The sequence below is a fragment of the Nilaparvata lugens genome, chromosome 2, assembly GCF_014356525.2.
Source record: "Nilaparvata lugens isolate BPH chromosome 2, ASM1435652v1, whole genome shotgun sequence".
Classification (NCBI taxonomy): Eukaryota; Metazoa; Arthropoda; class Insecta; order Hemiptera; family Delphacidae; genus Nilaparvata; species Nilaparvata lugens.
The window spans coordinates 33957656-33984488 of record NC_052505.1 but is presented as its reverse complement, the minus strand read 5'-3'; the positions used below and the strand labels follow the sequence as shown (position 1 = coordinate 33984488).

The window sequence follows — 26833 nt, the reverse complement described above, 5'->3', positions numbered from 1 at the left end:
CAGCCAAGTTACAAAACTGAAAAAACCAAGGAAAGGAAAAATCCAGACATGCCAAAAATAACAAAACACCAACACCAAAAAACAACACAAAAGAAAAAATGCAACAATCACAACCACTATTAAGTTGGGAGTGGATATAATTTTGTTACTAGGTCGAATACGGAAACAACAATTACACTTAAAGACACAAATACGAATAATAGAGCGAGCAGACAGTATCCAGAATTTCTGTCTGATCAAGAGTTATAGTTCTGGGGTAACCAAACACCTTTTTAAAAAGAAAACTTTATTTTCAAACACATAATTATAAAATATACATCGAAAAAGAGAGAAGTGCTCTCGGTGAAGTTTGGCAGTAGACTGACTAAAAGTACTATGATCGAGCATTACAATGGAATACAGCGTCAGCAATAATATTAGGTGTTACCAGATGTAACTCCTCCCCCCTAAGAGTGAAGCTGCCCTCAGCTTCAAAGAGATAAAAAAACATATATTATATTTTAAGTATTATAAACTAAGTACATGGTAGTCTGGGGCATATTTGTTCTGGTTCACGCTGTACAGTATCATTTTCAACTTCAGATTTACAACACATTAGGTTACAAAGTTTGTGCCAGATAAATAGCCGTTTGAGAAATATTATAACAATCAATAAAATTACAGTAAAAATAAGCAAAAGAATAATACATAGGTTTCGATTATCGGTCAGAGGTAACTCATCTAGAACATCAAGTTTTTGAAAATTTATATTAGCAATATGTACTTGATCAAAGTTGAGGTTGGATAGTCGTTTTTTTTCTACAAATTCAGTTGGAAGTACAATTTCGTTTTCCCAAAATATATTTGGTTTGTAGTAACCAATCAGTGTTTCTGAGCTATTAATTTTCAACAATTGCGTTTTCTTATTAAGAAAAAGAGTAATATTCTTGTTCACATCAGTATTCAGAACCATACATGTACTAAAATTAAATAATATAAAACTATCAACTATTTCTACATATTTTATGAAAGAATCTCCGTCTTTCAAAACTACCTTACTACATCCGTCTAGATTCCTATCATTTAATAATTGCTCAATACATTTATCATTAAGTTCGCTTACTTCACTACAATAATAATCATCATAAATGAGTTCACAATTTCCAGAAAATAATTTGTCATTTCGAAGAACAAAAGAAGGATGTGCAATAGTTGTTAAAATTTCGTTACCGACAATGACAGGATAAGACAATAGAAAAAACGTTTCATAAACAGTTGACAATAGCGGTACGTCCACAAAATATGAAATATGGTCTTTAAATATTCCACAATGTACTTTGCTTAGTTTCCATAACACACTAATTTTATTTGAAATAAAGCTGACATTTGAGTTTTTTTGTAGGAGAAAAAGATCATCATGAGAAATAATAGAAGAATGCAGTATTTTCAATTTACAAAATTCGAGACTAGTTACAATGTCAGATATTTTATTATTCAGAAGCAGGAGCGAGTCGAATAACAAAGAGGATTGCTGATTCATTTCCATTCGGTTGGATTCATTGAACAAAGAATTAAAGTAATTGCTGATTTTTAGATTATTCGCTCTGATTACTTTCATCTCATTATTGAATTCGTTAATTAATTTCTGATTTACAGCAAATTGCTTGTCTACATTGTTACTAAGATGATATTCATTAGATTGGACTGTCTGCAAAATTTTGTCATATCTTTCCTTATCATCAGCATCCATGTTCCCAGTGATCCACGAAATCGCGGATCCTAAACCATTAAAAAGACCTCTTTTCTGCCTATAATTAACGGATTGAATCTCATTCAATTTATTCTTAGTGTATTTCAAATTCAATTTCATCATACTTAAGCGACTCTTATCAATATTATTCCTTTTAGCGAGAAAATCAACAAATGTTTCAATATTACTTAATTCTAAACGTAAATAACTAGTATTAATATTATGAACATAGGTAAAAGTTTCATTAATTATATGAGAATTCTGTATCTTGATTGGAGCAATACCAGATGTTCTGCTCAAATCTACCATCTTATAAGACGTTGCTGGGGCCAGCAACAGGAGAATTAGGGGCAGTACCATCACGTCCTGTAACAAATAAATCCTTTTTCTTACCCTTCACCGGTTTTTTAGGCCGTTTCATTCTGTTAGGGTGCAATTTAAAAGGGCGTTTTTGGATAGCTTTAGGATTCCTAGCTAATTGCTGTGTTGTATCGTAATTTACTTTGATGAATTTCGGTTTTGTTTTCTTATTAAATGTCGATTTTATGTGTGGCTCGTTTTCAATTTCAACATTCTTCTCACGATTAACATTCAATTTCTCAGTACGTTTTTGTTTTTCTTCTTCAATTTTATTCTTAATCATTTTATGCACTAGGTTGACTCGTTCAAGATACTGTTGGGACAGTTGTTCAGTTACTAATCTCTCTGTTATTCCGTTTACAAAAGGGTTATTCGATATTCCATATGTTATTTCCATAGGAGACATTTTCAAGGTAGAGTTTAGAGTATTATTGAAGGCAATTACCGCTAATTTCATATTAGTTTCAGTAGTGTTGGTTTTATTTTCAAGTTGAATGGCATTCAGAATTTCAATAAGTGTAGAATGAGTCCTTTCTACCAAACCTTGCGAGTCTTTGTCCGGGAGTAACGTAATATGGTTCAATGCCATAAAGTCTCAGGAAATCACGTAGGCCTGCATTGTCAAATTCACGTCCGTTGTCCATTTGTACAATTTTGGGTATGGGGAAAGCAGAGAAATAGTCGTTTAAGCATTCTTGGATATCGACTTGGTTCAAACTTTTTATTGGATGGACCGTTAGCCGTTTGGAAAAACAGTCAGTCATCGTTAAAAACTTTATTTTGTCATATTGGAAGCAATCAATCTGTATTTTTTCGAACGGTGTTTCAGGAGTGGGTGTGATTTTATAGTCAACTCGAACGGGTCTCCTGTCATATTTAACCTTTAAGCAAACAGCACATTTATTAATGTAACCAGTCACATCCTGTAGCATTGATGGCCAGTAATATATACGTCGTATTTGATTATAAGATTCATTGATACCACGGTGGAATGTTTTACCCTCATGATAATTAGAGATTACCCGTTTTTGTTCATCATTTTGTGTCACATCTAAGTTCATTCTTTTATACCGTTTAAGTTTGATCGAATCAAAAGTCTCTAGCAGTACGTTCTTGAAATTGTTAAAAATCCGTTCATACTCATCGTATAGGGCTCCGGCACGCGAGCAGAAAACTCCATACTTTGTATTCGGTTTCAAATACTCTATACATTTGTCCTTCATGTCATCGTAATCATTAGCATTCCTAAAATAAATAATCAATCTATTTTTATCAAAAATCTTAATCAAGCGAGGGGGTTGGTCACCTCGTTCAAGTACTAATTGGTTATGTTCTACATTCAGAATCTTATCGTCATCAGCAATAGTTACTTGCTCGTTGGAACTCTCTTGAGAGTGTATTGTGGCTAAACTGTTATTATCATCTTCACGTTCATTACCATTTTCATTATTATTTACAACATTTTCATAATCAATATCACGCACAATGTTTTCATTAGCATCATTATTTACAACGCCGTCATTTCTATTATCAATACCTATAATATCATCATTATCAGTTCCTTCGGCCGGGTTATCTATTTGTTGGAGAATTTCATCAAGGGAACTAACGTCTATGGAGGGAGCTTCAGTACGAGTATTGAATCGCAGCAATTCGTCCACGTTAATATCATCGAATTCATGATCAGGGTCGTGAGCACTATTATCAAAACCGTGAAAGCCATCTTCTAGACCAGTTTCGTGGGGGTCAGTAGCAATATTCGCAAACCCGCGAAAGCCATCTTCAAAACCTAAAAAATCATCTTCCTCATTTTCCATCATGTGAACATTATTAGGACGAGACAGAGCGTCCGCTACGTAATTGGTCTTCCCATTTATGTAAATAATATCAAAATCAAATTCCTCTAATAATAGTTTCCATCTAATGAGTTTCGAGTTCGGTTCTTTGATGCTATGAAGCCACTGGAGAGGCTTGTGATCAGTTTGAATGAGAAACTTCCGTCCGTATAAATAAGGTCTGAAATATTTACAGCACCAGACAATAGCCAATAACTCTTTTTCTATGGTGGAGAGATTGATCTCATGTTTATTCAAAGTTCGCGAAGCATACGCTACTGGTAGATCTTTTCCTTCAAAAACTTGGGATAATACCCCTCCTATAGCATAATTGCTCGCGTCAGTCGTGACAATGAACTGTTTAGAGAAATCAGGGAGTTGTAATATTGGACTGTTCTGTAACATTGTTTTCAATTTCTCAAATGCATTTACATATTCTGTATTATTAATATCGATCTTTACATCCTTTTTCAATGCCTGAGTCAGAGGTTTTGCGATTTTTGCATAGTTCTGTATCATTTTCCTATAGTAGCCTGTTAACCCTAAGAATTGTTTGATTTGTTTTTCGGTTTTAGGTATTTTAAAATCCTTTATGGCCTGCAATTTGGCTGGGTTGGGTTGAATACCGCGTTCTGAAACAATGTGGCCAAGGTATAACAATTCTCTTTTGAAAAATTCGGTTTTGTCAAGCTGTATTTTGAGATTGTGATTTTGTAGTTTCTTGAAAACAGATTTCAAATGTTTCAAATGTTCTTCTAAATTGTCAGAGAATACTATTATATCATCCATATATACTAATACATTCGGCATTTTAGCAAACAATATATTCATATTTCTTTGAAAGAATGGGGGTGCATTTTTCAGCCCGAAAGGGAGCCTAAGAAACTCGTAGTGACCATCTTCCGTTGAAAAAGCAGTTTTAGGAACAGATTCTGGGTCCATTTCGATTTGATGGAAACCTGAGTACAAATCTATTGTGGAGAAATAAGTGGCTCTCCCAATTTTACCGAAAAGATCTTCAATGTTTGGTAAAGGATATTTATCAGCTATTGTCTTGTCATTAAGTTTCCTGTAGTCTATCACCATTCTTATTTTCTTTTTCCTGAAGCATCTAGTTTTTTTGGAACAACCCATATTGGGGAATTGTATGGAGAGTTGGAGGGTTGAATGATTTTATTTTGCAGCAGTTTATCAATTTCGATTTGTACGTCTTTCTTGAATATTTGTGGGTACCTATAGTTTCGTGTGTACACAGGATTGTCATCTACAGTATTGATCTTATGTTTTAATAAGTTTGTTGAACCAAGAGGAATATTATCAAGCTTTATTATCGCAGGGAATTTGATAATTAAATCGTATATCTCTCTTTTTTCTTCGTCATTCATGTGGTCAGTTCGTAAAGTTTCATGGATCAATTTCTTTATCAATGCAAAATTTTCAGGACGTGTGGTCATTGAGTCATTATGCGAGTCAAGAATCGTTTCTACTTCCTCAATTTCCATGGGTTCAGGACTGATGGTCATGAGTTCATGAGAGAAAGCTATACAAGTACATTCACCATTAACAATATCAACTATACCTTCTTCAATACAATAGTTAGAATTATTTACAGGTTTAAGTAATCCCTGTCCTACAGTGGGAATAGACCTAACTGGGATAGTTATTACATTAAATCCAGGTTTCAATTCAATTTGTTTTCTACTAGAATTAATTACAGATAATAACGGTTTTGATACGTTGCCATAATCTAACGTGTTAGTCTCATAATTTACATGGGCCTTGAGTTGTTGCATAGTTTCATTACCTAAAAGAATATCGTACCTGTCGGAAAAATCATATATATACATCTTAATTCTAGAAAGATTCGGAAATAATGTGGATGAACCAAAAAATATATACTCATGTCCACCACTTGTACCAGCCGGGGTTTTTACAACAAATTTTTCCTTATATCTAGCTACAGTTGGCGGTACAATTGCAGGATGTACATAATTCATCATCGATCCAGTGTCAACAAGCCATTTTCTGTTTACATCATCGACAAAATAGGGTAGCGATTTATCAATAATATTCAATTCAAGCTGTTTGGGGGGGTTTCCGCCAGATTGGGGCCACACCCTAAAAAATGATCTGCCATTTCATTCACAGCTGATGTTAGATTGTTGAGTTGCGATTGCAACAATTGAATACGAGTCGATGCATTTACTTGATTGATATCATCATTTGATTCATCAAGATAGTGAAGGTCCTGGAAAGGATTGTTTCTTGCCGAATTGTTAGCATTTCTATTAGTAGAAGCAGTACGCATGGAGACAGTATTCTGCGAGTCCCAGTTGTGAGACTGTTGAATGTTTCGTGCTCCGTTTGAAAAGTTACGAGAATTGTTATTGAAAGATTTCGGTTGGAAATTTTGAAATTGCGACTGCTGAAAAGTAGAGGTAGAGGGAACTACACTTTGTTGGAAATTAGAATGTTGAGGCTGTTGAAAATGGATTTGATGAGGTTGTTGGAACCGATTCTGAGTAGTGAAGGGTTGCTGGAACCGATTCTGATTGAAGTGTTGCTGGCGGAAATTCCGAGGAGAGAATTGTCGGAATTGATTGAACACTGGTTGCGGTTGAAAGAAATTCCGCGGTTGGAACTGAGAATTGATTGGCTTTTCACTCACTGCACTTTTGTCACTTACGGGCTCTGCACATTTTAATTGTTTCAAAACAATGCTACAATCACTGCGCAGGGTATCGCGGGCGTCGTCCAAGTTCTTGAGTTTGTATACCTGAAGATGAGCTCCGAGTGTTGGATGAACACCGTGAATGAGCGTGCGGACAAGAGTTGTATCAAGTTGTTCGAGAAGATTTTTCAGGAGATCCCCGGTTACACCATCAAGCTTATAGCGGGTCACCACTCTGGTGCGTTTTTCACTGAGTCTTTGTAGGAAGTCGAGGGGGTGTTCGTATTGGAATGATTTCATTACAGCAATTTCGGCTATTAGGTCAGGGACCGTGCGTTTATCAGAGAAGCTTTTCGTTAAAAGTTCAATAAGTTCAGCTAAGTTGGAACACTCGCAATTTTGTACAACATCGTCTGCAGCACCTTCCAAACTGTGGAGGGCGGCAGTAAATAACAGCCAATGATTTTCTTCGCGTTGTGATTGTTCAATTTTATCGTTACAATACAGATTGAAAATGTCTTGGAGAGATTTGATAAATTTTGGAATTTTATTGGAAGTTCCATCGAATTTTGGAATATAGTCCAGCAAATATTTCGGGATAGATTTGGTTGACATGATCACAGGGTCTAATTTTGACGGTCGAATGAGTGTAGAAGATGAAGTGAAGAAAATGTTCGCATCTGTACTTACAGTTGATGGTAGTTTTACTTCCGTCTCAAATTTGTGGAAGGAGTCTTCGTTGTCTGCCAGGTTGAACTTCGAAGGTCGCAGGTGTGGTACGCAGAGAACTTGTCTTGAAGGGTTCACCTCACTCACTGGTTTTCCGGATTTTTCACGAAGTCGAAATTAAAGATCGCGAATCGAAAAAAACTTGTTGTTAAATGAACAACCTCGAAAAAACGTAAGGAAGGTAGTTCGGGCGCCAGTTATAGTTCTGGGGTAACCAAACACCTTTTTAAAAAGAAAACTTTATTTTCAAACACATAATTATAAAATATACATCGAAAAAGAGAGAAGTGCTCTCGGTGAAGTTTGGCAGTAGACTGACTAAAAGTACTATGATCGAGCATTACAATGGAATACAGCGTCAGCAATAATATTAGGTGTTACCAGATGTAACTAAGGACAACAATAACGAAGGTCCAGCATGACAATTCTTCGTGTGATGATAATCAATTAACATCGATACGAAAGCGTCGGATTTTGGTAAGATCATCTGATGACAAGTCTCAAATTCAAGTCCAGCATGAGACAAACGACCGCCGACGCGAATCACACCTCTATCAATGAATGGAGACAGGCGACGTAGGCGCATAGAACAATCTTCTCCCTTCTCTAATTGCACAAATTCAGATGAAAAATGTGTCTTCTGTACCACTTTACATAGATACCTCTCAGCAACATCGAAATCTGATTCTTCTGATTGGGGTAAGATTCGTAAAAATTTGAGAACAAGAATTACAATTCTCAAAAGACGACCATAATCCGAACAGCGACCAATCAATGAATATATTGCATTGCTGTTACAATCAGGAGATTTTGTGACTGTCAACACTGACGGTTTTTTCGCCTCCGGTGGATCCACTATCTCTTCCATTTGAGTTCGGACGGGCCAATCGCATTCGTCCTCTGCTATCCATGATGGACCTGAGAGCCACAACGGAAAGTTCACAAGCTCAACTGGTGATAAACCTCTAGACAAACAGTCAGCGGGATTTTCAATTCCGGCAACATGCATCCACTCCTGTATACAAGAATCCTCTATTTTTGCGACGCGATTACCAACAAAAGTTTGCCATTTCGCGGATGGAGCATTAATCCAACACAAGGTGACTGTAGAATCAGAGAGTGCGACAATACGAGACACATGACAACGTTCACTAATAATAGTGACTACTGAATTCATGAGTTCTGCCAACAAGAGTGCCGCACACAACTCCAAACGAGGTATTGAAATAACTTTAGATGGTGCTACCTTGGACTTTGAACACAATAATACAACTCTTGGCTCCTCACTCTCCTTCTGCGACTTCACATAGATAACTGCACCATAACCAGACAATGATGCGTCACAAAAACCAATCAAATTGATGTGAGAATCCTGAAACAAACCAACGTGACGTGGAACAGCAAATTTCAACAATAGAGGCAACTCTTTTTGACAATTCTCCCAAAGAGTGCATATAGACTCAGGCGGCTTCTCGTCCCAATCCACTCCTAATTTCCACAGTTTCTGGACAAGACACTTTAGAAATAATGTAATCGGTGACAAGAGACCAAGTGGATCATAGATACGAGCCATCACTGACAGAATAGAACGCTTAGTAGCGACGACCTCACCACTCTTGACTGAAAACTGAAACAGATCAGTACTAGGTTGCCAATTCAATCCCAAGATAGCCAAGGAGTTGTCTGCTTCGAAATCCTTGTACGAAAACGATTTCTCTTCCTCCGAGAATTTCTCCAACATTGATGGTGAATTTGAAGTCCACTTTGTGAGCGAGAAACCTCCTCCCTCAAATAGCTGCTTGGACTGATGATACAGCTCCGCGGCCTCTGACTCTGTGGCGACAGATGTGACTAAGTCGTCCATGAACATGTCTCTTGGTATTCTCGCCTTGGCTGCTGGAAAACGATTTCCATCCTCCTCTACAAGCTGGTGGACGGTGCGAAGCGCCAAATATGGAGAGCTTGAAACACCAAAAACAACACAATTGAGCTGATAAATTTCGATTGGACCCTCCGGCGAAAATCTCCACAATACACGCTGATAACGACGGCAGGAATCCTCCACTAATATCTGTCGATACATTTGTTTAATGTCGGCAGTTAGTGCGATTGGGAACAAACGAAAATTAACTAACAAAACAAAAATGTCAGTCTGCAATTTGGGACCAGCATGAAGAACCTGGTTCAATGACAAACCAGATGATGTTCTGGAACCAGCATCAAATACAATTCGGATGGGCGTGGTAGTGCTGCTTGCTTTCACGATGGCGTGATGCGGTATGTAGTAACCACCTCGGTCTGTCTGATCTGCTACAAACGACATGTGACCCTGACGTAGGTAATCGATCAATATTTCATGATATGAAATACGAGTATTGCTGTCAAGCTCTATCGTCTCTCCAAAGTCAGCAGTCTGCGTTCGGCGACAGCATACGAATCTCCCAAGCTGCTGGGCGGCTCCGCAAATGACAAGGCAACAACAAAACGACCAGAATTCACACAATGTACAGACTTCCGAAAATTTACCTCACACTCCAACTCTTCCGGTTTCAGTTGACAGCTTGGTGCAGGGCACGATTCCAACTCCCAAAAACGTTCCACAAAACTATCCAACGATGGACTACTAACGAATGGACTACAGATGGCTGTAAAACAATTCGACACATTCGTTGTTGAAGTGAGAATCGGCGCTCTCCCCATCAGAATGTAACCAAAGACACTATTAACAGTCATCAATTCGTGCGATTCACCTGTACTAGGACTCCCACATAGCAAGTGAGGAACTAACTCCGCACCAATGATGCCATCTATTCTACTAGGAAGGTAGAATTTGTCGTCAGCCAGTGTGAGATTTTCAAGATGATGAAGTTTGGATCTGTCGATTTCACAAGAAGGCAACTTGTTGATGATTTTATCTACCACTGTGGCATCCATCGAAAACTTGACGGTAGGATCCAACTTCGACTGAATCGACACACAAGTACGACCTCGAACTTCACTAGTACCACCACCGAATCCACGAACAACGGTTTTCATGGGCTGGAATGGTAGTCTCAAACGCCGACACAATTTGGCTGTAACAAAATGACACTGACTCCCGGTGTCAACCAAGAAACGAACATCACAAAGCTGATCATTACAATCTCGAACATGTGCAGTGACGGTTGACAACACAACGGTCGAATTTTCTACATCGTTGGATGTAGAACAACAACTAATAGGTGATGTGCCACCTGCCTTGGAGTTCGACGAGGACGCAACACCTTCATTGGAACTTGATCTGGAAAAGTGCAATAAAGAATGATGAGATTCTCGACATTGAGCACACTGAGTTTTACTACGACAATCTCTACTCAAATGATCCACATCAAGACAACGAAAACAACAAAACTTTCCTTTAATCAAACAATAACGATCCCAAGGAGTCATTTTCAAGAAACTTGCACAATCTACTAACCGATGACCCGGTTTCGAGCACTTCAGACAATTGGGATTTTTACTAGATGCATAGTTAGATGAATTATTAGATTGAACCACAAACACCTTTGATTTATTGTCCTTTTTGTGCTTCATATTAAACGATTCAGTCTGTTTCTCATCAGAAGGAAGAGTCTTAATTTGCTTTTCAATGAATTTGACATAATCGGTATAAGTTGGCATAGCCTTGTCACGGACGGCCGATTCAAAATTTCTACGAGAACTTGGATCCAGCAATCTCAAGCCATGATAGAGGAATATCGAGTCTGACAAATCAGTGAGTTGCAATCTCTTCAATGCATTGATTGAACTGCAAAACCCATCCAAAATCGCCATACAACCTGCCTTTGATTCTGATTTTATTGGACGAAATTCAAAAATTTGTTTGAAATAGGCATCGACTTGCGCCCGTGGATCGTTATAGCGGGTCAATAATGCCTGCCAAATTATTTGATAATTGTTAGCCAATGGTGGCAAATGATGACAAATATTTGCTGCTTGTCCAGTAAGTCTACTTACAAGATATTGGACCTCCTGCTGATCGTTCAAATTCTTGTTGTCATGTACCAATGCCTTAAATAATTCATAAAACACCGACCATTGAGTCTGGTTCCCATCAAATTTCGGAAGGTCGATTTTAGGCAGTACCGACTCGGACACGACCGGCTGTGCACTAGCTGCTGTAGCTGCCGAAGATTGAGCAATAGCGACAGTCACCTCTTTCTGTTTGAGAGTGTTAGCCGCTACTTCAATATACTGAAACAGATCTAGGTGTGAGTCGTTGAATGCTACAACATGATCTTTATTCAACTCAAGTTCCAACTCATTAACCACTAATTCTGTCTTTTCATAATCCGAAATGGTCTGAGACACCCGAGGATACAAGATTGAAAATTGCTCAGCAACTTTTGGATCAGAGACATTTTTAGACAGGTCATAAATTCTTTGCAATCTGGCATACAATATTGTTCCAGTTTAGCGCGATGCACCCTGATTTGTTTCTGTAATTTTTCCTCCTAACTCCTAAATCTTGAACTCATACACAAAACAATTCAGCCCCGACAATACAAACAACAGACAATAAAACAAGAATGAGTTCAAAAACTAGATGAAAGGAAGAATCACGACTAGTAAGTTATCAAAGTTAAACTTTGATTATCAATTCACAAGATAAGTTATTGCTGAGAACAAAACTATATGATTAGATAATGTTCTTCCAACAACTCACAAACAAATGATAACTTGTTGAATTGAACAAACAAAATCATGCTGGTGATTAACCTTCACTAACATGTATAAAAAATGGACAATACAAATTCCAACAAACAAACAAATTCCTGAAAAAGAGCACAATGAGCCCAGTTTTAGGAAATTATAATTTTAACTGAAATAAATTTAATTTCAGACAAATACAAATTGACAAGAAACCTTGCACTTAGAACAAGGCTACAACAAACTTAAGTTGAGCATGGATCAGACCATTCTCAACATGCCAACATTGGACAAATACAAAACTGCTTGAATCCAATGTGTGTAAATTAATCAACAAATTACAAATTTAAATTTATCCCAGCTCGGCAGGATCATAGAATGTTCTGAACAAAGCTCAGGCTAGAGCTACCAGAGGACTGTAATTTACTATTTAAATAATCAAATACAAACAAGGGGCAAAATTTAATCTTCAATTTGAGCCAGGTTATTTGTACAGTTAAACTCTGCATTAATGAACAATAAAAAAGAGCAAAACTCACCAAATTTATTCCAATCTTGACTACTTGCCCTTCGAAGCCTTTATTAGGTGTTTTGGTCAGGTTCAGGGTGGGATGAAATCTGGGAAGATAGGTTCTTGCTTCCGGGCTGCATTTTCGCGTTCAACTTGCAGGCCATGCACTGTGTTTTGAACAAAGCTCAAACTGGATTCTTTATAAATTCAAATTAATTCAATTCAATACTATTTACGCTGTTATATTCATAATTCACACACACGACACTCAAACAATTTACAAGAAATTTCCGATCGAAAATTGCATGACAAACACAACTTTGGTCTTGCAAAACGGGCTGACGAGACAAGACAGACAAAACTTAAAAAAACATCGACAAGGCCAAAGCAGCAGGACGGTCTGCGCCGGCGCAAACACAAGCCTGCTATTGGCAGAACTACAGTCTGGCATTCTGGTGCTACAATTCGAATTCTCTGGCCAGACCACTACCCTTATACATTTTTTGGGCATTCTCTGTCCAGCCATTCTTTCTAGGTGCCCAATCCATTGTAGCCTCTGGGTCTTTATGTCTCTACCCTGGAGAATATCATTTATTTCTCGGTTTGTCCTCTGCCTCCATTCAGCTCCTTCATTAATACCTTCATAGATTTTTTTTGTCATACCTATTATGTATCTGTGATTTAAGCTATATTGTTTGTATTTCATTTGAATTTGACATTTCCAATAGCATGTTGTATTGTGCCTTAAAGGAATAAAATCACTCTACTTATTCCTACCAGACACTTTCGGCTTACAAACTCTCTCTGAGATTGGTTCAAATCCTAGGACACTTTTTCTAGCGTCACCAAGAATTATATCACCAGTCCCTCTGTGTCCACTTCTATATTCTTTTCCACTATAATATAGTAAATAGTCTTTTTTCTTTATCTTACCTTGCCCCTTCCATCTTATTTCTTACAGTGCAACAATGCTTTATCCAAAAACCTTCGTTTCTTTTGCGAATTATATATAAATTAGCTCCTTCATATTATAAATTATATTTTCGAACACTTCATACGCTAGATTCAAGTTTATATATTACATCCCTGATTAAGCTGATTTACGACTCACACTGGCGCACAAGGAATCTTCCTTTTGCCGGTGTTTTTGCCTCACCTACTGTACTTATGCATGTGATCATAAATTGAATCTTCATTTTAAAACTATTGTTTGTAATGTAAAGGATATCATTTCGTTATTATATCTAATTAAATAAATGTATGTATCTTGGTTTAAGTGCAGTAGCATATACTTATATTTATTTTTTGTAAAGCTTTTTTGTATTTTGTTTTTGGCAAATAAAATTCATTCATTCATTCATTCAATTATGCTTTTTTCATTTAATGAGGCATAATAATTATTAAATTTTCTACACGCACTTTAAAACATGATTACTATTTTGGTAGACAGTCTTGATAGATAGATAGATACAATCATAATTTAGCAGCCACTGGCATCCTCTCAAAGGACTTGTCAATCATTTGACATACTTTCGAAGGTCTAAGAAAAATCACCTAGAACTGAAGCAATTGAAAAACTCCTGAATCGAATGGAAACACTGTCCTTCCAGTTCTGTCTTCAACTGAACTCTCAGTTTTTCAAGCTTTTGACAGGTTAAATGTGGGCATTGCATTGAATAGATGAATACCTTTGCTGGTCAACCCTTTCACATATAAAACTGTGCGAAAAAGTTTTCTTGATGATAAAATTATTACACTCTACCGTAACATCCACTTCCATGAATATGCATTCCAGTAGCCTTTTATTACAAGTTATGGAATATTTAATATGGACAACTTAAACTCCTGGAAAATTAAATAATTTTTGCCTTCTATATCGTAATTCAATTTATCACCAATATCAATAAATTGAATGATTGATGATTATTATATATACATGAATAATTCATTGTTTATTTAACTATCTCTTAATGTTTCAGACTAGTAAAAGGTCAGAAAATGATCTAGAAGGCAGGAATGATTGGAATCAGAAAGTGATCTTTCCGTTGACTGATACTCCCGACAATGAAAGTGGTAGTTCGACTCAGATTAAGAAGGGAAACTATGTTGCTGTAGAGGTATGTCAAACTATTCACCACTTCGAATTATTCTAAAGCAATATGAGCTATTTCCAAGAATTAGGCCTATTGTAGATTGACATTTTGAAAAAGATTACAATTTTATGTAGAATCAAACTTCACTTTAACAGTACACTTGTTTTGTAAAATTTGGACGCGGATGCTGAGTATCAGGGTATTCCCTGTAAGCTGGTAATGGGTCCAGTGCCTTGAAACGCATCCGGATTTTACAAATCATGCAAGCTCTATTTCAAAAGTGATAGTTGATACTAATTTAGATTCTTGTTCAAAAGCTCAAACCTTTCAACAAGAATGAAAAAGAGCAGATCTGTTGTCGTGTTTAGAAACTAACTTAGGCCATAGTTTGTTATAATTGTAAAACTTTTTAAATGATTTTAAATGTGGTGCCTTTCTTCCACTGTAGGCTGACTAAGGCTTGTTGCACACAGACTGAGTTTGTACAGCCGGAAAAACTCTGTCGATATTTTATCGGTAGCAGCTGCTTCCAGACACACCGGACTTTCACCGGTCAAACATTCAGTTGCTATGAAGATCATAAGAAGATTTAAATGATAGTATGGTAGAAAAGATGCGTAGTGACTTGCAAGAACTGCTGCAATCGATTTGTGTGATCGATTCTCCTCTAGGTTTAGTGGCAGTGCTGTAAACATTTCATGCAGTTGTAATGATTCATTCGTCAGTTACGAGCAATCCAATATTCAGCTATGCAGCTACCATGGTTATAAAAATAGTGTAAGTTAATTCTGGAACAATCCTCATAACATGAAAAGTAAAGAGGATCTCTGTGGATGTAACTCGACCTGTGTTGGTCTAACTCGATCATTATTTTCATCAGAAAGAATCATGACGTAGGTATACGATGATGTTTGGATCAGTAATTCTACTTCTATAGAAGAAAGGGTCTCCAATTTCATTCTTATAATAATATTTTAATTTTTCAGATAACAGATTCCACTAGTCAAACGTTGAAAGGAGTGCCTCTCTATCGTACAACACTGCAACACTTCAATCAGAGCCTGCGACAAAGAGTTACCAGGAATGCGTCTATAATTAGTTAATATAGCTTAGTCGTTAAATAAAGTTTCAAATTGCTGAATGTTGTTCATGTGCTCTCAATAAAATCCAACTTCAAGTCACCCACATTCACCAGAAATTTCCGAATTTGTATGTATTCCGTTGCCAGCAACGTAAGGAAATCAGGCATTTAGAACTCAGACTAAACTATTGATTAAGAAAAGAACGGGGATAAATCAACCACTAATATTATTTGGCATTGAGCTTAAAACAGTTTCATAGAGAATGATATATTATATAGTTGGTACTCGAGAAATTCAGGAGTTGGAGTTCTGCAGGAATTTTATTGGATGTGTTCAACTACTGTCACCCCAACTACTTGACACCTGGTCATTTTGGCCATAGGCGACTACTGTACCCTCGTAAAAATATACCATTGCCGTCAAGTTGTCACCCCGACTACTTGACACCTACTGGACCGGAGGTGCCAACTAGTCATGACCGTAAACTTGACACCTCGCACCCTCGCGACAGGGTGTCTCCCCGACTAGTTGTCACCTCCTCAGAAAGGAGACAAGTAGACGGGTACCGTATGGCTTATGTCTACTTGTCCCCTAAAAACCCGTTTTAAAAGGGGACAAGTAGTCTGGGTGGCACCTAGTCGCGTACCCTCTGCCACATACTCAGTGAGAGGGGCGCGCACCTTCTGCATTCAGGAACACCCTATCGAGGTACCTTGATAGTTGGCTCGTTGAGAGAAGCTTCTACTGTTCTATTGGAAGATTTTTTGACGATGGTCTGAGCTGATGATTTTTTATGCTGGTCTACTGTGACGCCACCATCTAAGTAAATTGAGTTTTTTTTTTCAATTTTGCCATGCGATTTATATCCAGGGAACCCTGGTCTTTGATCATGATATTGGATTATGCAAATCCTATCCAGCAGCAACCAACGCTCATTAGATCTATCCGGGGAACCCTGGTCCTTGATCATGATATTCAGAAGAATGACAGAAGAACTTGGTGATACTCCTACATCACTTGTACAAATCAGCAGTGTCCCCAGAGGAGAAAATGGAAAAGCATAGGCTCTATGTGGGACAAAACAAAATCTTCAGAGAAATGGTTAGGCAGGCAAAGAAAGTATACACTGCTAATACCATTGAATCGGCTCCAAATAGCTGTAAAGCAGCGTGGGAGGCCATAAACAAACATCGCCCCAAAAAGCCCAAAGTTAAATCAAACATCAGTCCAGACAATTTCAATGATTACTTTGTGAATGCTATTTTGCTGTTTTGAAGAATCTAGATGAAGCTGACATGGACCCTGTGGAGAATGTTACAAATACAGTTCATAAGATGGATGTATGGAGAAGTATCAATGCGGATAGAGTCAGAAACATTGTCAGTGGCTTGAAAAACTCCAAAACACAGGATATATTTGGCCTATCCACTTCTGTCTTGAAAGAGACCATTGAACATGTAGCAGAACCAATGGCTACAGCAGTTAACCACTGTTTGAGGTTGGGAGTATTCCCAGACACACTGAAGCTGGCAAGAACACTACCAATTCACAAGAAGGGAAATACAGAGATTCCATCCAATTTCAGGCCTATTTCAATAGTGCCAATAATGTCAAAAGTGATTGAAACTGAGATGAAGCTGCAACTTACCAACTTTTTTGTGAAGAACAACCTTCTGTCCCAGTCTCAGCATGGCTTCAGAAATGGTCGCTCAACAGCAAGCGCTCTACTGTCATTATCTAAAAAGATACAGGATGCTTTTGAGAGTGGTGATTCACTTGCGCTTACTTTATGCGACCTGAGCAAAGCTTTCGATTGTGTGCCTCATGGCATACTGATTAGGAAGCTCAACAAGTATGGTGTTCAGGGTACAGTTCTAAGCACAATCAAGTGCTACTTGGAAAACAGAAGACAAGTGGTCTCACTGGAAGGAGCCTCATCAAGTATTAGAAATATGAAGCATGGTGTGCCACAAGGCTCTGTATTGGGCCCCCTGCTCTTCATACTCCTCATGAATGACTTCCCAGACAGCCAGGGGTCCATCCTCTTTGCGGACGACACCACACTGATAGCTAGAGGACGAACAACAGAGGAGGCAGCAGAAAGGTCAGTGGAACAACTAAATGCAGCAAAGTCCTGGTTTACTGCAAACAGGATGAAGTTAAATGAGGAGAAAACTAACCTTCTGGTATGTTCCCTCAAGAGGACTGCAGTGGAGTCTGATCCTGTGAAGCTGCTGGGTTTTTGGGTTGACAACAAGTTGAGGTGGAGTCAACATGTGGCTGAGGTCTGCAAAAGACTTTCCAGGGTTATATTCCTTATAAGAAAACTGAGACACATTGTCTCCAGGGATTACCTGGTCTCAGCTTATCACTCCCTTTTTCATAGTCACATCTTGAATGCTGATAGATTTCAGTAAAGCTTTCGATTGCGTCTACCACCCTCTCCTGTTGAAAAAACTGAGGAATTTGGGGTTCTCCACTCATGTAGTGGATTGGTTTGGTTCCTACCTGAGTAACAGGTGCCAATCTGTTAAGTACAATGGGTTCTCATCTGGCTATCACATTTTAGGGAGGGGCGTTCCCCAGGGGTCTGTACTTGGGCCTCTTTTGTTCAGTATATATATAAATGATGTAACCAATATCTTCAGATTCTCCAAACAGCACCTATATGCCGATGACCTGCAATTGTACATCCACTTTGACTTGAACGACTTTACTGCTACAGTTGACAATATGAATAGTGAACTTGAGACTCTTACGGACTGGACTTTGAAACATGGACTTAGAATTAATGAAACGAAATCCAAGGCAATAATTATTGGCTACACTAAACTCATGACTCGCCGAGGTTTCAACTTTGATAATGGACCATACATCAAAATAAACAACATAAATTTGAATTACAGTGACTTTGTTACAAATCTGGGACTGACAATAGACAAAACACTCGACTGGACGAAACAAATCAACACCACCTGTAATAAGGTATTTGCAGGTATCCACTCGCTTAAGAAAATTAGTGACTTCATTCCACTTCATGTGAAAGTGATGCTGGTCAAGTCATTGATTTTCCCATACTTCTCTTACGGTGACATTGTGATCAATGACATGACTGTGGCCTTGTCTGAGCGACTGCAGAGGGCTCAGAACTATTGCATCCGGTTCATCTTCAATCTAAGAAGAGATGATCATATCACCCCATTTTTCCAGCAACTACATGTGCCAAAACTCAAGAAAATGAGGGAGTATCACATTCTGATGCTGCTTCATGACCTTTTGCATGTAAAAACCCCAGGTTATTTGGCACATAAATTTGTTTTTATTGGAGATCGTAGTGTGAGAGGTACCAGGCAGGGCTCCCAACTATTGGTTATTCCAAATCATAGAACATCTATGTATAATAAATCATTCCATGTATCAGCTTGTCGGATCTGGAATCTGTTGCCTCCAACTGTGAAGAGTATTGGCGATCGAGCTCTGTTTGGCGCGGCAGTATTGAATTGGCTGGGATCTGGTGGCGCAGATTAGGCTTGGGTCGGGTTCAGCTTTATTTTATTGTCTATTTACATTGTATCAGTCTACATGAATTTAACTCATTTCCACCTTTTATGCAACTACAGATACAAAAATATTTCATCTTAATATATTGTTTTGATAATTATTATACTTTGTAAAATCTTTATTTTTAGGGTTGTTTTGTGTGCATGTGTGAGTGAATGGCAACTTGATTAGATCTTCATTCTGATAGGTTTTCCTATAGATTTATCTAGTGGAATTTGAAATATTGTTTCCAATTATATAAATAAATAAAGTTTAAAATTCTCTTTTATTATATGTTATTGTATTTTGATTAATAGTTTTATTTACTTATATATTAATCTTATGTAATCTTATTACATAATATGTAATCTATTTTTTTCTGTTCTTATGTAAATTTGTCTTCTTTTGTAAAGGGTTGTGTGGCAGAGAGGACCAGGAGTCCTAATTCCGCCCTAATAAAGGCATATAATCAATCAATCAATCAATCTTGTATGGAATCCTCCTGTGGGGACACGCGCCTTATTGCCATGATGTGCTGCTCCTGCAGAAGAAAGCAATCAGGGCCATTACTTTTGCGGACTACAGGGAGCATTGCAGGCCACTCTTCAAGGAACTGAAGATACTCACCATCCACAGCCAATACATCCTGTCCTCCTTGATGTATGTCAGAGACAACCTGCAGCAGCTGTCAACAAGAAATCAGATACACAGCTACAATACACGCCATGCAACTGACCTGGATGTTCCCCGATGTCGGTTGGCTGCTACTCAGAGAGGCTTCCCATCAGCTGCCTTGGGCTTCTACAATGGACTCCCAACTGAAGTAAAAAGTGCATCACGTGCAAGATTCAGCGCTCTCGTCAGGAAAAAGTTGATTGATAGAGCAATTTACTCGTTGGCAGAATTAGCTAATGAGCCTTTATTTTAATGACACAGTCTGTCTGGTAAACCCGGTCAAGGTCGACGACAACAAGTATCAAGTAAGTATCAAGTAAGTATATTGGATATGCAAAGCCTATCCAGCAGCAACCAATATTAACGCTTACAAAAATATTAGCACAATTCTATACCGTATAGTAGTGCGTGGATTTCGGCTTTGCGGCGGAATTACATCAACAAAGAAATCTGAGTTGCATTCTCATTTGACTGTCATATTAACTGTAAGTTCAACAAATAAGAAATATTATAAAGAGTAAAAAAATTTATACTTAAATTGAAGTATTGTATTTTCATCGATGAATGCATAAAGTAGAGGAAAAATATTCAAATGGAATTTAAAAACATAATTGTCATTCATATAAAATTATAACTGTTACCGGAAATTAATATTGATGAGTAGGCTTATCTTCGATCACAGCTGGCTTGACTTGAGGCTTGCTCGGTTTCCCAAGGATTTCAACAGCTGGGTCTTGTCTTATGTCAAATACTGGTTTACCTACCTAACCCTCAACCTGGGATAACCTGCTTATTAATTTCAATGTAATAGTGACTGAGCAGGAATTGGTATTACATTCTACAAGGACATTGCTAATTTCTCAACTTTATTCGTCTTTGAGTGTCTGTGATTCACTAGTTCAACTTCATTTTATCACGAAAGTTACCAACACCTAACCTGGGAAACCAAAATCAATAGTGCAGACGGCACCCTAGTACTTGTGATCTATACTTGTGCATCCATCGGCAACTATTTGTACAAATTCTGTGTTTCAAACAGACTAGTTTGCGCGCTAAGTGTTATATTGGAACAGGTGGAAGTATATTTCGTGTTTTTTATCCGTATAGGATAGTTATTGAATGAAACCTAACTCACAATTGAAATTGTTTTTGTGACAAACAGTAACTAAATTATGATAAAATTTCTCTTTCTATAAGAGCTTAAATCTAATTTAGTAATCAAATTACTTGAATTTTAAAGTGTTGACTAGAATTTGAAATACATTTCAAAGTTTCACTTAAAAATGCTTATTAAAGAATACAGAGTGGTCCTACCCCTGACGGTGGAAGAGTATCAGGTCGGTCAGTTGTTTTCGGTTGCAGAGGCCAGCAAAAACGAGACCGGTGGCGGTGAAGGGGTAGAAGTACTGAAAAATGAGCCATTTGACAACCACCCTCTTTTGGGTGGCAGGTACAGTAAAGGCCAATATACATACAAGATCTATCACTTAGCAAGTAAAGTACCAGCAATAATCAGGCTTTTGGTTCCCAAAGGAGCATTGGAAATCCATGAGGAGGCTTGGAATGCGTACCCCTATTGTAAAACTGTCATCACCAATCCTGGCTACATGAAAGAAAACTTTTCAATTGTTATTGAGTCTTACCACATTGCTGATGCTGGCGACAAGGATAATGTCCATGAGTTACCACCAGAAAAGTTGAAGCAGAGGGATGTTGTGATGATTGATATTGCAAATGATCCTATAAGTCAAGGCGACTATAAAAAAGATGAGGATCCTGCCACTTTTAGCTCGGAAAAAACGGGGAGAGGTCCGCTGACCGGGAAATGGATGAACCAGGTTACTCCAGTTATGACATGCTACAAGCTAGTGACGGCCGAATTCAAATGGTTTGGATTCCAATCGCGAGTGGAGAGCTTTATCCAGAAATCGGAACGGCGATTGTTCACCACTTTCCATCGTCAGGTGTTTTGCTGGCTGGACCGTTGGCATGGCCTCACAATGGACGACATTCGTGCCATTGAAGACAAAACCAGGGAGGAGCTGGACAAACAACGAAATGTTGGTGAGGTTAGGGGAATGAAAGCTGATTAATAAACTACATCTTCCGCTGTTTAGGTGAGTACGGTTTGTTTCGTTTTTACAACTATTGTCCCACCTGGTTTTAATTATCATTAACGTAATAGGCTACCTAATTTTCGTGTTTTTTTTCATATTTATAATAATATTATACCTTGACTTATAAAACGTGTGCTTTTTAAATCAATACTAGCTAGATAATTTGAATTATTTTTTGAGTCATTGTACAACTTGATGAGTTAAAGAAAGAAAAGTGCAGAAATCCCATAGGTTATATCTTTTATTCCATAAGGACTAACATAATTTTTAACAAGTAATTAGGGTTGCGACACACGAGGCGTTTTTCAGACAAGTCGGCATGGCAGGACAGGAAGCTCTCCGATTGGCTGATTGGTTTAGCGTATCAAGATCTACCAATCGGAGAGCTTCCTGTACTATTGTGCCGTGCCGACTCATCTGAAGAAACGCCTCGTGTGTTTCAAACCTTATTGTGTGCTTGAAGCCAGTTCTGCCAACAGACAATAACGCAAAATCGATTCCGGGTGGTTTGGAACTGCCGAATAATGGTCTACTACTCATCTCTCACCTTTATTCTTGACAAAAAAATTTTGTTGCTAATGAAGGTTGTTTTGATGTAAAAATATCATTTAGAACTATAAAAAGTTATGATATATAAGTAATGATTATAATAAGATAATTAACAATACACTTGGTGTTAAGTAGTGTTATATCCACAATGCCACTATTATATTATACTAAATAACATAACATGGATCACAATAACTAATATTACTCACACACCACTTCACATCAACAATTCTCTCTAGTTTCATAACTAGGCCTATGATGACAAACTTCACACTCTTAAGTTTGTCAACTTCTAATCCCGATTAAATGAGAATCAATCAGATAAGCTTTCTTTTCATAATACCATTCTGATTGGTTCTCGTAGAATTTAATCAAGATTATATTTAACAGGCTTTTGTACATCCGGGCCTTATTGGTAAATGAAACCTACGTTATTTTTCTTCACTTCCAATATTATATTCATTTATTACAACTTTTAAACTACGGTATTGAATTTAATTATTTATTTGGATATAGTCCTATTTATTTATAATTAAGAGATTTTTATTGTTTATCATTGATATTATACAATATATTAAATAAATTACTGGCATTAAAATTTAAAAATAAACCTAGAAGTTATTCAATAATATTATCCCCCCAAAAAATGAAAAAAACAATTCATATTACTAATATTTACGGTATATAACTTGTTCATTTGAATTAATTTTCACCAGTGTAATAGACCCAGTCTGTATGATATATTTGAATGGAGTTTTCACTATTAATGAACAACTATTGTTTATGACTAATGAAGTGTTTGTTGCAGCAGCAGTTGTATGTGGCGATGCTCAGATGTTGTCTAATTTCGATCTGCGCTCCAAGTGCTGTAACTTATGTGTCCATATTCCATAACGGACAAAGCGTCGCTTGCATTCGCTCTATACACGTGCAATAGTTATTTCAACTCTAAATGTTCAATTAAATAAGTCCATTTTATTCTTCTGTAACCTATACTACACTAAATTATACAGACCCCCTAAAAATCTCCCGTAATAATTGTAACTATAACCATGAATGTGAGTCCCATCCTTGTCCCAGTCAGTCATACTGTTGAAAATATCAAATATTAAAGTCAGAATTTAGTAAATGTTGATTAAAACTTGAAATATTTATTATATAAATATATGAATACAATGAATACTGTTAATAATTCCAGTGGTTCATGATGCATTTCTTCTTGTATGTGGGCATGCTTTTTGAATTAACTTACTGTATACAAAAAAAAATAAAGTCTATTGTATATAAGGACGTAACTCGCTGCTATACTTTTTTCAACTAACCTTTCACTTCATCCATAGCCTAATAATTTATACATTCTACAGTGAGATTCACTTCAAACAGTCAGCATTGGTTGAATGGGTAGGAATGGTGTTGTTTATAAGGCATGATGACAGTTTAAAGTGTATTGCACTATTTCTTTGAATAAAAAACGAATTTTATGTTTGTCCTATGTAGGCCTGAAAAGAACATTTCACAATTATTATCTAATTCCATGTTTATGCTTTGTAAAAAAATAACATTTGAGAATGATTCAATTAATTTGAAGGTTACAGGACTGAGGGGTTGTCTCTCTTCGGAATAGCTACAGAAATAGTTTTATTTTCACTCTTGAAGTGCAAGACATCGGACTCAAGTAATTCACTCGTATAGGACTAAGCTGGTACCTTGCTTGCTATTAATTAGGACGATAACGAAACAAATTATGCGCACAGCACTAATACCCAGTTTCACCAAGTTCGGTCAAGTCATTTGAACATGATCATCAGGTACGGTTTACAACGACTACACTGAAACATATGATTTCTATGGCTATAGTTACTATTGATAATTCCAGTGCATATGATGTAAAGCCTACTCTGCTTGGCCATGTTCAAATGTCTTGACCGAGCTTGGTGGAACCGGACATGCTTGTAAGTGTGATAGATGGTCAAGTCACGAGAAAAAGCTTGGTCCTCATAAGACGGCTGCAATTTCAAGATTTTTATCGTGGCTGAACCATCTATAACAAACCTTTTTTAATGATTGTGCCAGTACATTTACACACTGGGCAAGCAATGTTCTATTACATTCATGATTGTGTAAGATGAGCATTTACAATATTACTATGAGATCCTTAAAATCATTACAATTCTAATAATTTTCTAAGATAAATGTTGAACAGGAGCATTGACAAATTGACAAATTTTGGGCTGTTTTGAGTGATTTGTTACGAACGATGCAAGACAAAATTTGTCGTATGCGTATGCCCATCAACTAAAGCTACGTTTACACCAAAGTTATAAATAAAATGTTGATAATTTAATCCTTTTAGATTCTGAACTTGACAAACACATATGTTCATCATGTGTATGATGAGTTATGTTCAATCTAATAGAATCTATAAGGATTAAGTTATTAACATTTTGTTAATAACTTTAGTGTAAACGCAGCTTAATATGAATCTACATATTTAATTTTTAGTATCAAAGTTGTTTTCGTGAATCCTTATAAAATTGAAAGATTTGAAATTGTCACAAACAATTCAATAAGATAAGGCGATTATAGTTTTGGTTGTTATGCCGTTATCAATATCTAAAAATAGGTTCTCGTTATATTAATGAATAATGTGTGACCTTTTAGTTTCCTTATCCAATATCATTCTAAAGAAATAAATAACGATTATTTTTAAGGCTATCAATTGACAATTATTGTGTCTATAGTATTATTTTTCGCTCGCGTGAGCAAAAAAGTTCTTTCAGGAAATAGCCTACACTTCTCTGCTCACGCTAGCGTAATAGTATGCTACTAGAACAACACGCCTTAACTTCAAGTTTAGTGTTCACATATACCAATCTCAGACGGCTAACTGAAATGCGAAACGGCTCTTACAATCTAACAAACGAACGTGAATTGTTCACTAAGAATGGTCTCAGTTGAAGGCAATTATACTTTGGTCGTTTTTACACTGACCGACATTTATCATCGCTACACTCAGAATGTCCTACTTCTCACCACAACTGATTCTCCGCCAATCAGAGGTCATTCTGGGTGTCGTGAAGATGAAGACCAACATTCGGTATATCGTCTATGAATAAATGGAATTGGTCGGCCAGGATAGCCGAGACGACTGAGGCGTTGTTTCCTTCAGTCTGCTAGCGCTACATAGTCATGGGTTCGAATCCCATCGGTAGGGATGGACCATCTCATCAAACCACCCTCGCACTTTCCATTACCCTCTCACAAGCAAAAAGCTGATGTGGGCATCATTCGCACTAAAAAACATCTGGTGTGGAGCACTCACACAACTTTCCTTGCCGTTATGTAAATTGATTACCTGACGCTAGTGTTCCCGCGCATCTCAAGTCTACTATTCAAAGATCTGAGTAAGCTGGTGACAGGACAATAACGCTGTAGACACACGAGGTCTGCTATTTCTTCATAGTGAATGATTTAATAGAATCAACAGTTGCCAACAGTTTGCAATTGAATAATCAAATTTTCTCGAATTATGAGCTTATTTTCAATTTTAGGTGAAAATGCTACTGAACATTAATTGTAGAGACTTTCATGCTCGATCTTTTCCACTTGATTTTTTTTTTAAATTTTATCTGAAGACTGATAATTGGGAATCTAAAATGAACTTTGCATAGATGGGGCGGAGCTCCTGAAATTTTTACAGATATGGGACTTGTGGCAATTGATAGAGCTTTCCAATTACTATTTTAGATGTAAATTTTATCAAAATCGTTGAAGCCGTTTTCGAGAAAATCGCGAAAAACCCTGTTTTTGACAACATTTTTGCCATTTTATCCGCCATCTTGAATTGCATTTGATTGAAATTGTTCGTGTCGGATCCTCATAGTGTAAGGACCTTAAGTTCCAAATTTCAAGTCATTCCGTTAATTAGGAGATGAGATATCGTGTACATAGACGCACACACACACACACACACACACACACATACAGACCAATACCCAAAAAACACTTTTTTGGACTCAGGGGACCTTGAAACGTATAGAAATTTGGAAATTGGGGTACCTTAATTTTTTCGTAAAACAATACTTTCCTTACCTATGGTAATAGGGCATGGAAAGTAAAAACTATGGAAACAGCTTCTCCAGTGCGCAAAGAAGTAAGATAGATGCGAGGTCAGTTGTATTGTGCAACTTGGCAGATTTGGACAACTCAAAGGAATTAACAAAGGACATAACACCATATAATTATAATGGCGT

The 26833-nt window shown here is 37.2% G+C and overlaps 3 protein-coding genes across 5 annotated transcripts in view; 2 read left to right on the top strand and 1 right to left on the bottom strand.

Moving 5' to 3' along the window:
• The window catches only part of LOC111049116 (mitochondrial tRNA methylthiotransferase CDK5RAP1), a 28245-nt gene extending 12483 nt beyond the window's left edge, over nucleotides 1-15762 (top strand). The window contains exons 8-9 of the mRNA XM_022335121.2: nucleotides 14504-14641; nucleotides 15604-15762. Coding sequence (XP_022190813.2) covers nucleotides 14504-14641; nucleotides 15604-15720 — 255 coding nt within the window. The 3' untranslated portion in view covers nucleotides 15721-15762. The remainder of the gene's footprint in view (nucleotides 1-14503; nucleotides 14642-15603) is intronic.
• On the bottom strand, nucleotides 270-7730 carry LOC120349856. The gene is made up of 2 exons (XM_039421068.1): nucleotides 7286-7730; nucleotides 270-2095 (listed from the first exon to the last, which is right to left on the bottom strand). Exon 2 carries the CDS (start codon nucleotides 2087-2089, stop codon nucleotides 515-517), a length of 1575 nt encoding a protein of 524 aa, XP_039277002.1. The 5' UTR covers nucleotides 2090-2095; nucleotides 7286-7730; the 3' UTR covers nucleotides 270-514.
• A 4835-nt stretch (nucleotides 15763-20597) lies between the features above and the next one.
• LOC111049117 (phosphatidylinositol transfer protein alpha isoform) lies at nucleotides 20598-23875 on the top strand. 3 transcript variants are annotated; one of them, XM_022335122.2, is made up of 2 exons: nucleotides 20598-22031; nucleotides 23392-23875. In XM_022335122.2, exon 1 carries the CDS (start codon nucleotides 21198-21200, stop codon nucleotides 22005-22007), a length of 810 nt encoding a protein of 269 aa, XP_022190814.2. In that variant the 5' UTR covers nucleotides 20598-21197; the 3' UTR covers nucleotides 22008-22031; nucleotides 23392-23875. The 3 variants fall into 3 exon arrangements, with proteins under 3 accessions (XP_022190814.2, XP_022190815.2, XP_039277001.1); XM_022335123.2 differs by having other exon boundaries at nucleotides 20614-22031; nucleotides 23389-23875; XM_039421067.1 differs by having other exon boundaries at nucleotides 20633-22031; nucleotides 23377-23875.
• Nucleotides 23876-26833: the final 2958 nt, after the last annotated feature.

What these genes read in the sequence shown, in the direction of transcription:
- LOC120349856 (XM_039421068.1), bottom strand. Translation starts at nt 2,089, where the DNA reads ATGGTACTGCCCCTAATTCTCCTGTTGCTGGCCCCAGCAACGTCTTAT.
- LOC111049117 (XM_022335122.2), top strand. Translation starts at nt 21,198, where the DNA reads ATGCTTATTAAAGAATACAGAGTGGTCCTACCCCTGACGGTGGAAGAG.